Raw genomic sequence first — 12,772 nt, 5'->3', positions numbered from 1 at the left:
TATGACAATGTATCTCAATAGGTTTTGCTACCAAGTTATTGATCTGTTGTTTCACAGAATTAGTCAGCCTACTTAAGGCCCAGGGACCAAAAGAAATAAGCAAAAATAACTCAATTAATGATCCCAAGATGGGAGGGAGTAGGGTTGACAACCATGGAGAGGTTGAAAACCAATTCTTGTACCAGCTCTCATCTTTCTCTTTCTCTCTCTGTCTTTTCTCAGGACCTTCTTTGATCCTTTTCATGCTCTCTTTAACCACCCCTGTCTTGTCTATGTAAAAGCAACATTCTTCTTTAAGGGCTGTACACAGTGAAGAGCTGTACACAGTCCTTTCTATTGTAAAAGAGTAAATCAATTCCAATAAAGTTCTTTGCAATTTGGGGGGTTCTCTTCAGACAGCGAAACAAGGGATTTCTTCAAATTAGTGATGTCAATCTCTAGCTGCTTGATGTCCTTGTCAATGGCCCATCGAAGGTCTTAGTAGTATAAGTTTGGAGGCCAGTATCTGGATTAGAACTTCTAACAGCAGACATCACAGGTAATTCATTTTTACCTGAGATATTGCCCAGGCTAGAGCTCCTGAGAGGACCTCTTCTTCTGGGTTTTGTGAGGTTGGGTACCTCAACCTTTCTCATTACATAAATGTGAATCAATGATTTGATTCTTCTGATCTAGAGCCAGTAATGAATACAATGCCAAAAATAGAAAGAAATAAGGAAAGAAAGAAAGAAAGAAAGAAAGAAAGAAAGAAAGAAAGAAAGAAAGAGGGAGGGAGAGAGGGAGAGAGAGAGAGTGAGAGAGAGAGAGAGAGAGAGAGAGAGAGAGGAAGAGAGGAAGAGAGAAAGAGAGAGAAAGAGAAAGAGAGAAAGAGAGAAAGAGAGAAAGAAGCTAGACATCTGTCTTGGTACCTACTACTCATTTGTCTCTGACTCCAGGCTCTGGAGATAAATTTCCAGTAACTCTAACTGAATGATCCATCCCCAACTCAGAAATACACACCTATGACCATGTATTTGTTATGTAATGACTTGTTATGTTTTTGTCTTCTGTAACCTGCTTATAAAGGCATTCAGATCATCTTGACTACATAATCTTGGGAGACCAAAACAGTTCTTAGCTTGCTTATGCAGAGCCTCAAGATATTCTTGTGGTTTTTATCTTTAAAAATCCTTCTCTCACCACCACCCCTCCTCTTGGAAAAATCAAGATTTGCTCAGAGAGTGATATCCTGCTAAAAGTAATCAATGAATCTTTGAATTGTAATCAGATTGATTCTATGGTCTTCTCTCAGGAGTCAAGAACTATATAACAATGACTCTCATTTACTTAACTTGATTGTAGTTCACAGACTCTCTAGCCAATCATAGTCATTTGATTACAAATGGTCCTCATAGGCTCATAAGAAGTGGAAATGTGACCTTGTTGAAGAAAGTATGTCACTATGGGTAGGCTTTGAGGTTTCACATGCTCAAGCCAGGCCTAGGAATTCTCTTTCTGATGCCTGCCGATCTAGATGAAGAAATTTTAGCTCCTTCTCCAGTACCATGTCTCCCTGCATGCCTCCATTTTTCCTCTCATGATGATAATAGACTCAGACTCTTAACGTGTTTAGACACTGATGATGACTGATAACTATCCACTAAAAATAACCATTTTAGGAATCAGCACACTGTGTCTTCACTAAGGGGACAGACGCCCCACCTTGGCAATCATTTAGATATCTAAAACCAATAAATGAGGGACTCCATTTCTTCCTCTTCTATAAAAGTCACTACTTATTATTAATTTGTTTTTAATTATACATCTTGGTGAAAATGTTCTCTAATCATGTATATTTGTACTAAGGAAAAGAACAAAGACATAAATTAGAATAAAAGACCGATGTATAGGCCTTTGTTCTTCCTGCTTTCTCTCACTGTGGCAAGGACATAACCACTTGTGATCTTGTAAACATGTGTGGTTCCCTTTTTAGTGAACTGAACTAGGCTAACCAACCCATATGATAGTGTGGCAGAAATGTCCCTGTCCAATATTTTTAAATACTAGTGCATCAGGAGGCCTGTGATTAGACAGGGAAAAGGGAGGTGATGCTAAGAGGGGGGAGTGAGAGAGACTCAGGAAGGAGAGAAGGGGGAGCAAAAACGGAAGCAGACTTAAACTAGTGTGGCCATTAACCAGATATGAGTAGATATGAAACCAAAAGATTAGGATAAATGGGATAGATTGTCTAATCTGCGTTGGCATCTTATCATTATCAATTGGCCTTAAAATTACTGTGAAGGTATCCTGGGATTTGAGTATTTGATGACATATAAATCTGGTTGGTTACCTATAAGCATTAAGAGTTTTGATTTACTGGATTACTGGGTATTGTGATATCTAACCACGAGTGTAGCAGTTATAGCCTGGAGCTAAGACCAGTGCTGTGGAGGTGGCAAGTTGGCCTAGGGGCCAGGCCTAGAGCCTTGGAGGCTGAGGGTGGCTGAGGGTAGAGGCAGTGACCATGCCAATGTCTCTGGGCTCTGGGCTTAAGAGCCTGCTGAGATGAGAACACCCAGCTGGGGCCAGGTAGCCTGCCAGTGTTGGGCATAGTGTGGGAACTTGGCAGTCCTATTTGGATGCTAGATTGTGGGACCACTCAGGCAGAGCGAGTTAGTGGCCAGGAGCAAGCTGGATGCCATCTTTTCAATACCTCCTGCTACATGATAGAACATAAGTTATCAAGTTCAATTCCACATTAAGGCAAACAGGATACAATTATTACTTCTCCTTTCCTTTCTGTTTCTTTTTCCAGTTTCAGTGATTTTGAAGATATATATTAACTTCTGCAGTGTTAGTTACATTGGATTATAGCTCATTCAGTGATAAATTACTATGAATTATGTTGAGTTTAGACATATAACTATTCTAAATGGAAAACTGATTCACTGGCAGGACACCCTGCCTCTTCCCTTCCTTCCCTCATCATCTGTCTGCTATGCCCTGATCACACACTGCTGAGAATAAAGCTCAGAATAATAACTCACTTCCTCGGACTTCAGGGACATCACAAGAAACTCCCCAAGCACTCCATTGCCTATATTTTTGGACTCTTTTCCACACTAAAAAGTGTAAGACGACCACCTTTATAAGGGTGAGTCCCAGGTACTGGGTATGTACATGTGAGCACAGGTACTTGGGAGGACAGAGGCATCAAATCAACCAGAGCTGAGGTCACAGGTAGTTGAGAGACTCTTGATGGGGGTGAGGAGAACCAAACTCAGAACCTAAGCAAGGGCAGCACATGCTCATATCTGCTGAGCCATCTCTCCACCTCCATGAAACTTTTCTTTTATAGTACACACTAACTAACTCAGGAAACTATAACAACTGGAAGAAAACTCCAGAAAGTGCTGCAATTAGGTTGTCTGCACTCTCTTTGCTGTGGTTTTGGGTTTGGATCACCCTTAATGGCCCATGTGTGAAAATCTCAGTCTTCAACAAGGTGCTATTCAATGATGGTGGGAGCATTAGAAAATGAGGCCTAGGGGGGAATCTGGGCCCATAATAATAACCCTCCGGAAGAGAGACTTGATCCATGGCCCCTTCCATCTCCTCTTCCTGCTTTCCAGCTTACTTCCTATGAGTTTCTTCTCCAATGTGCTGCACAGATATAGACCCAAAGCAGCAGGACCGTGTAACTGGAGACTTTTCACTTGTGCACCAGTTACCAAATAACAACTCTAAGAATTAATTATTTACGAATAAATGTCATGGATATAAGCTTGGACTTCTTCCTTGACCAGCTTATAACTTATATTAACCCATTTAAACTATTCTATATGTACTATACTTTTAGTTATCTCTCTTCAGTTTCATGCTTCTAACTCCACCAAGTCAGAATAAGGAATCTTCCTTCTCTTGACTCTCTCTGCTGGATATCCCACCTTCTAATTCTCCTTCGGCTCATTGGCCATCAATTTTTTATTGACAGGTTATACCTCTACACAGTAAATGAGAGATTCTTTCTACAGGGTGAACTGATTAGGGTTTAAGACCTCTGGAAGCAAGAACAAAATAAACCTTTTCCTCCTTGGAAATAGATTGGTTATAGTTCAAGTAGCAGAAAGCTGTCAACATGAACATTTTGGCTTCCACAAGGAGCCGCTGAGATTGTACCTGTGTTCATTCTGCCCTAATCTGTAGAAATTCTCACTTTACTGTGCATAAATAGCTATGGTATCTCTCTCACTCCCTCTCTTTCCCTCCCCACCTCTCTCTGTATATATATAATATATATATATTTATCAGTATCACTCATCTTCCTTACTCATCCTCCCCATCTTTAGGGATTCATTCCATTTTTATATTATATTATATTTATATATTATATTATATTTATTATATTATTCACTTTTATTACAAACGGAAGGATGGTAAGGAACAGAAGAGAATATAGAATATCTGACAATGATACTATCTTGAGCCACAACTCTAAATCCCGAACAAGGGTTCTGTTCCTTAAAAATCACTTTATTCTTTGTCAAACCCAATATAAGATGACTTCTGTATCAGTCACTTTTCACTGCTGTGATAAAACACCACAAAGCCACTTTTAAAATAACAAGAGTTTATTTTGGCTTATGATTCCAGAAGGACTGTAGTCCCTCATGGCATGAGGCATGACACCATGCAGCAGGTATAGTGACTGAAGTAGGAAGCTAAGATTTCATATCCTCAAAGAACAATCCAAAGTGCGAACTGGAAGTAGGGTGAGAATTTTAAATCTCAAAGCTCATCCCAGTGATGTATTTCCTCCTTCAAGGATGCACTCACCCAATCCTCCCCAAACAGCATTATCAACAGGAAACTAAATATCCTATTGCCCCATTGCCCTAGCTGAGAAGGGGCACTTTGTATTCCAACCATGACAAACTGACTTAATTTTGTTTTGTTCTTTTTACAAATATTTTAAATTCTATAAAAACAAATTTCCTTTCAGCAAGAGTCACTGCTTAAATCTCTCTCTCTCTCTCTCTCTCTCTCTCTCTCTCTCTCTCTCTCTCTCTCAAAATGTAGGGTGGAGTAGGACACATACACCATAGTACAGGATTAGAAGGCATAAAACATCTTGTAAGAGTTTGTTCCTTTCTTCTACCATGTTAGTCTCAGCAATCAAAGCCACCTTGTCAAGCTTGGTGGCAAATATCCCTTTCCATTGAACTACCTGCCTGGTCTCACTTTAAAGGTTTTAGTCTGATTTTGAAAGTTAATAGCCATGCTATTTTTATTCATGCTATAGCTTAATTTTAATTATAAATTTATAATATATTATAAGGTTATAGTTATACTTTTAAACATGATATTTTATTCATGTGCTCTGAGAACACATGAAAAAAAAAAAGATGACTGAACCAAAGAGGCATCCTGAGGATAAGAAAGTAACCTTTGAGAACATCTTATACTGGATCCAGCCCTAACTTATTTTATTTTAGTTTAGTTTATCTTATATTGTCAGTAGTTTACTCTATCTTTTGGTTCAGTGCAGGGCTTCACACATAATAGACAAACATAGTACCTCTGAGATACAACTCCATGCTTACAAAGGACCTTTGAAAGTACTGGCTTTCTCAAATAGTTGCTTTTTTTAAAAAAAAAAAATTTTTTTCATTAACGGTTTTGAATTGCTATGGAAAAAACAGGTCAAAAAATCTTTGCAATGTGATTTTTAATAACCTGATTAAGTCTGTCAGTGCTCTAAACAAAATGATCAACTGTGTGAGAGGAGTAAAGAAAGAAGGCACTAAAACCAGGAGATGACACATGAGGGAGAAGTCTAATCTTAGAAACATCATGACTAAAATAATAAAAGTTTGACAACTCCTAGGTACAGACATATGCAGACAGCTTGAACATAAAAGATAACTTTCTCAATGTGGCACAACCAGAATGCATGTTTTCAGCTCTAAATACCTCTAACATTGAAGCACAAATTCAGTGGAATTAAATACTGTTTTGAGAGTAGTAAAGTTTCAAATCTATTTGAAGACGTGTGGGAAGCACACACTTCCCTTGATTGAGTTAAAAGAGAAAATGTTATGTGAAAATGAAGGAAGCTTTAAAGTTCAGTGTGTGCATCACCATAGACATCTGAGAAAATCTTAAGTGGTACCCTAATATTCTGAAAATGCTATCAGCAATTATTTTTATCATGAGTAAAAATAATTGTTGAGGTCCTTAAAGGTAAAATTTCCTATCGTACCTCTCATGATTCAAAACTAGTGAAATTCATTCTGTTCACGGCCTTGCATAGGCCAGTAGAAAACTCATTACAGCTTGGTTTTCAGTTCTCCATCATTCTCCACCTTAGGACTTCTGTTCACATCTGTGCACTCGCTTTCCTTCATTGTGAGCTTCATCTCTGCAAGTTCAGTTTCTGAAGATTCAAACTCCCCAGGGAATTGGAATTTCCTCATAAATATTAGAATGAAGAAGGCAGGGAGAAAGCTTGATCCTCTCAGCGCTGCAGGCAATCCAAGGTAAATGCGCCTATTGAAAAGAACTAATCTGTATTAAGTCTTAACGTGTTTAGTGAAAGCTAATTTTCTATATTCTTACAGTTCTTTTATTCTTTCAAAAACCATCCAGGGATTAATTTGCTCATGTTCTTTATATAACCTACTTTGCTTAGTTATTAATTATGTTTGTTAAAATGTCACATATTTTCCAATATAAAAGTTTAAACCTATTTTCTTCATTTGCATGATGGCTAGTTAGTTTTCATTGTTAACTTTATTAGATTTGGGGTCATTATAAAAATGCATCTCTGGGTGTGTCTATAAAAATGTTGCTTTCAGACAAGTTTAGCTGATGATGAATTTCTCCTATTAATGTGAGCACCATGCTCTAGCATTCTAACACTTGGTGCTTCATGACATGTGGCATGATTAGACCACTCAAACCACTTAAACTAAATCTCCTGTGCCATTACCTCACATTTGGCCACATTGTTTTCTCTCCCATTTTTGCCTAGTCTCTGAGTCAAAAACCCCATATCATGTTCACAGAACTCTTCTTTTCTTTTTTGTTCACACACATATAAAATGACATAAAGTCACTTTTCAAGTTTTCTTCCCTACTCATCCTTGACAGGCTGTGTTCCATCAATGCAGTTTCATGATATGTAAAGCTTTTCATGTAAAGACTAAGGTGTATTAGTCTTTTTTATATATTTATAAATTTAATTTGCTCATTTTCATACATAATTTTGCATGTGTCAGCAAAAAAGTCTGTACAAGTTTTGTGAAATGAATTGGGTAATTTTCACTTTCAGGATTTCTTACAATGACTTATATACTGTTATAACTATCTAAACTTTGTCAATTTGTTAAACATGCCTTAAGGTTTCTGGAATTAATGTGTTGGGAAGTAACTATTTTCTCATATGCATGTTTCTAAACAACTATAAATTTCTTCCTTTGTGTTCTCAACATATTTATAATAAAATCTGGAAGGAGGAATAGTGTTTTCAACTTCATACAATCTTGACTCTCCTGTAAAGAAAGTTTCAGTGAAGGTTTTTGTGGATTATGTTGTCCAGTGAACATGTCATAAGACAGTGTCTTGATTACATTAATTGAGGTGAGAACACCAAGTCCACAGTCAGTGGCACCATTCCTTAGCTAAAAATCCTGGACTCGACTACATTTGAAGAAAAATATATTCACAGCTGTATCTGCAGAGAGAAAGTGTAAGTATAGTATATATGCGTAGATTCTCAATACTTCTAACAGTTTAGAAATATAACTGATTTTTTCTAGATGAGAAATAGGTTAAGAAATATGTTGTTTTCTCCCACTGTTATAAATGACTTTGACAGGAGATAAATTATCTCACAATTCCAGGATACAGTCCACCATTGTGGGGATATCAAGGCATCTGGAACTTTAACAAACACACATACGTTGACAGTAGTTGAGTCCTTCGAGGAATGGGATTTCAGCTATCCCCAGACATACACACTTGGGACAGGACATGCCAGCACGTTTCTCTCCTACATTTTTTTAGTATAGTGTTCACTCATCTAGAAATACAGCATGAGTGAGTAATACCAAGAAAGGGATAAAAATCCTTTTGGTTGAAGAGACTTTAGGAACAAGGAGGAGTCTTTGCTAAATTGAAGTCTGTAGCAAACAAAGTTCCTCTTTTCTATTTCATGGACCTGCTGCTATAGAGAACAAGTAAAAAGAGGGAGTCTGTTTCAAAATCAGCCTAACATTATCCCTGGAGATGGGTAAGCAGTGAACCCACAGTTCTTTCACTGTAGTGTTAGTAACAGCTGCCCAAGTAGCACTCAGAGTGGTGGGAAATAGATGAGTAACCATTTTAAGTCAAAGAAGCAGCATGAAACCACACACAACTGGGTATACCCTGACCTCATGGTATACCCTGGGCTCCCTGGTCCCATGGTTCTTAAGGGTAATGTCTCCAGTTATTATATCATCCCCCTTGTGACACTCTCAGCAGACTTGTAGCATTATTTCTTTACTGAGCCAAGTTGGGTTAATGAGGCTGCTAACCAATGAATACAGCAGTTTCTCAGAGATGTGACCAAGAGTGAAATGTAGATACCAGGTCCCTTTTCAAGATAGCTCCTGGCTATAGCATCTGGCACATTTTGCTAAACTGCATGCTACTACCCAGATTTGAGGTTCTCGGTGAGTGAGGCTGAAAGCATGAGAGTGTTGTGAACTTTCCAGGAGCTACAATGCCAGAATCCATGCTTCCTGGATGTGCTGGGAATCTGTTATACCAACCCCTACATAAGGGAGAAGTTCTTCTTCTCTGTACCTAGATATGGATTGATAAGAAAAGAAAATATTTTGTTCCCCCTATAGCACCCTTGTCCTAGGTCTCTGAATCTTCCTTCATAGCTCCCTCCATTATTCTGCCACACTAGCTCACCTCAAGACATAGCTTTCCCCTCCCAATTCAGGGACTCTAAGCAGATAACTCCTCTCATTCTAAAATATTTTTGATGGGTTGTATTAGGAAACCTACTCATGGTTAAATAAATTAACCACTGTAGAAAGAATGGGAAAAATGTCAAATATATAGAAGGAAACTATTCTACCAATGTGCATTCTGAAAATGAACCTGAATATAATCTTATCACTCAATAAAATTTTAGATATGAATGAGGACATTTTATGCTACAAAAATAGATCTTAAATGTTATAATTACCTGAAGCTGTTTATATCATACAGCCTGCAGGCCCCTGGCTGGCCACATTTCAGAGTTCCCCAGTGTAAACAGGTTCTGTCTAACAAAGCTCCAAAGTAAATAGGTGCAGGAATGCCAGCTGCAATGAAGAGAGAAAAGATTCAAAACAAAACAGACCCCAAACAAATCAACAACCACAAAAAACAAAACAAAACAAAACAAAAAAAAACCTTGCCCATTGAAAGGAAGGAATGAGAGAGGATTGGGGGGGGGGGGAGAGGCTATTTTACTTGGAGATACTTCAATTTTCCTATTTAGAATAAAACAACACGACAAATTATGAATCAAGTGTTATAAACTTGCTTTTAGGAATTATAAGTTAGCATAAAGTTTCTAGATCACAACAAATGAAAACTGTGTACAAGATGCTTAGAAATTTCTCCATGAGTTCATCATTATGAACACCATGTATTTCCTGAAATGGCTGCATTGTGCTTTTGAATATCCAACTAACAAAAATCATTTCCTACTGAGTTTTTTATTGAATGCACTAAAGATATAAGTTAATTTAGTTCATGTAAGTTCCTTAAAGGCAAGAGAAAACAATTTTATTTCTACAACTACTTCATTCGCAGACTAATTACTAGTAGCCAGTTGCAAACACGAGGGCTTGTAAACAGAAGTTCAGGGTAATGTGGGAGGAGCACAACTACATTAAAGTTATTTCAAGATGGTGGGACTTCCTGCATGTGGATACTTGGACTTTTGCAGATTTGAAGACATATTACCTCTACCTGTTTCCTGTGTCTGCCCTTATGTCACTGTGATTATGGCATGAAGCCTTTGGGGGATATCTTGACTTAAAAGGCAGTGCAGGAAAGAGGCCTTACAGTATCTAGCCTCCACCCAGCAAAACACTAAGAATGCCAACAAATAGCATCTGAGCCTACAGCACAGAAATTCTTGCTTTTCTGTAACCAACCTATCTGACATTACTACAGATAACTTTGAGAAGTAACTTGTTCATGGATTTCTTTGTTCTCTAACTATAAACATCACAAAATAGTCCTCATATTATAACATGATATTTGAATGACCTTAATTTATGTGTTTATGTCATGGTAACTCATGATTGATTACAGACTAAAACCCTTATGCTCTTTAAGGTAAAGGTTGTGTTTGGGGTTGACAATGTGTAGTGCTTGTGCTTGACTCTAGAAATAGCACTATTAGGAGATGTGGCCTCGTTGGCATAGGTGTGACCTTGTTGGAAGAAGTAGGTCACTGTGGGAGTGGACAATGAGACCCTCCTCCTAGCTGCCCATGAAAGAGTCTTTCCTGGCTTAAGTCAGATCAACATACAGAACTCTCAGCTCCTCCAGCACCATGTCTGCCTGCTTGCTGCCTTGCTTCCTGCCATGATGATAAATGACTGAACCTCTAGAATTGTAAGGCATCCCCAGTTAAATGTATTCCTTTATAAGTGTTGTCTTGGTCATGGTGTTTGTTCACAGCAATGGAAACCCTAAGACACAGGTAAAGGATATCTTCTTATCAGAAAAAAATTAATTGGTTACTAAGCACTTAATATTGGTCAGATATGTTGGGGAAATTATTCATACCAAATATTCTTATGAAAAATGAATGTAGTCCAACTCCAAGTGACTTCTCTTCAGACTTGATGCACCTGAAAAATACATACATACATACATACATACATACATACATACATACATATGTACATACATACAAGTTCATCAGGCAAATCCATATCTGTCCTAGCATCTTCTCAATGACAGTAGTAATTCATGATTCTAATGCTTAAGATTTTCATCCTGAAGTGAGAATGTTACAGCTTTACCTTTGCTAAGCCCATACAGAAGAAAGATGGTAAGGTCGTCTATCCTCTGACCTCCACATATCTAAAGCAGGGTCAAGCCCTTTAAGAGTTAGACATTGTCTGCAAACCCAGATACACAGTTTCCTGGTTCCCATGGCATATACCATGCCATACCCATGATAATGGCCCCAAACCTTAGAAGTAAGAAACCAAATAAATCACTATCCTTTTAAGTTTTTTTGCCATGCAGTTTGTTATGTTGATAAAGCAAACTCATGCCATGTAAAAATTGGAGATATGGTAAATACAGTCCAACAAAACAGAGAAATAATCCATTATGTACATTATGACACTAAGAAAATGACTTTGTTACATGGAATTACTGACCTTAGATTTTTTTCCTGTACTGCCTAAAAATAGACCTGAGGTGCTTTGAGAACTAATACAAGATGGAGACCTATTAGGATACAAACTGAAGGACTTCCGGTCTGGGCCCGAGCATAGAGCAGGTCACAGGCCGAAGCTCCGTACCCAACCCCAGAAAACCGAGAGAAAGAGGGACTCCCAGAAGCTTTAACTCAGGCAGCATCCCAGGTAAGGAAAAAGAAGCACTTGCCCCAAACAGGGAGCAAATGGAACCCACTGGGACCCAGGAATTCGCTCCTGGCCCAGAGCAGGGACTCCATCCAGTCTGGGCCCGAGCACTCGGCAGATCCCAGGAGGCAGCTCTGCACCCAATCTCACAGAACCCAGAGGAAGTGGGGGCTCTCAGTAGCTCTAACTCAAGCAGTATCTTAGGCTAGGAGGTGGCAATACTTGCCCCCAATCAGGAGCAAATGGGACTCACTAGGATCCAGGAATCCACTCCTGACCCAGAGCCTGGGCCCCTTCCAGTTTCCACCTGAGCACGGAGCAGATCCTGGGCATCAGCTCTAACCCCAGCAGCAAAACCCATCCCAAACAGTTCTGACACAACCTAGATAATAGGAAAGACAGGTCCCAGTCAGAGACAGCACAGATAGCACAAAGGTGATCCAGACGGCAAAAGGAAAGTGCAAGAACACAAGCACCAGCAGCTCAAGGTACTTGCGATCATCAGAACCTAGTTCTCCCACATTAGAAAGTCCCGAACTCCCCATATCACCAGGAAAACAAGAACCAGATCTAAAATCACTTCTAATGATGGTGCTAGAGGACTATAAGAAGGAAATAAATAACACTATCAAAAAACTTGAGGAGAACACAGGAAAACAGGATGAAGTCCTTAAAGAAACACAAAAATCCTTTAAAGAATTACAAGAAAACACAAACAAACAGATGAAGGAATTGAACAATACCATCCAGGACATAAAAATGGAAGTAGAAACAATAAAGAAATCACAAAGGGAGATTACCTTGGAGATAGAAAACCTAAGAAAGAAATCAGGAGTCATAGACACAAGCATCACCAACAGAATACAAGAGATAGAAGAAGGAATCTCAGGTGCGGAAGACACCTTAGAAAATATTGACACAACTGTCAAAGAAAATGCAAAATGCAAAAAGTTCTTAACACAAAATATCCAGGAAATCCAGGACGCAATGAGAAGACCAAACCTAAGGATAATAGGTATAGATGAGAGTGAAGATTCCCAACTTAAAGGGCCAGTAAATATCTTCAACAAAATTATTGAGGAAAACTTCCCTAACCTAAGGAATGAGATGCCCATAATCACACAAGAAGCCTACAG

The 12,772-nt window shown here is 38.6% G+C and overlaps 1 protein-coding gene across 4 annotated transcripts in view; it reads right to left on the bottom strand.

Moving 5' to 3' along the window:
* Positions 1-4,592: 4,592 nt before the first annotated feature.
* The window catches only part of LOC114612598 (solute carrier organic anion transporter family member 1A1), a 60,524-nt gene continuing 52,344 nt past the window's right edge, over positions 4,593-12,772 (bottom strand). For all 4 annotated transcript variants that reach the window (XM_028757565.1, XM_028757569.1, XM_028757567.1 and 1 more), the window contains 3 exons: positions 10,825-10,889; positions 9,224-9,341; positions 4,593-6,528 (listed from right to left, as the gene is read on the bottom strand). In XM_028757565.1, coding sequence (XP_028613398.1) covers positions 6,309-6,528; positions 9,224-9,341; positions 10,825-10,889 — 403 coding nt within the window. In that variant the 3' untranslated portion in view covers positions 4,593-6,308. The remainder of the gene's footprint in view (positions 6,529-9,223; positions 9,342-10,824; positions 10,890-12,772) is intronic.

This window comes from Grammomys surdaster, unplaced genomic scaffold (assembly GCF_004785775.1).
Source record: "Grammomys surdaster isolate TR1022 unplaced genomic scaffold, NIH_TR_1.0 126176, whole genome shotgun sequence".
In the NCBI taxonomy this organism is placed as follows: Eukaryota; Metazoa; Chordata; class Mammalia; order Rodentia; family Muridae; genus Grammomys; species Grammomys surdaster.
This window is presented reverse-complemented; position numbering and strand designations above follow the sequence as displayed.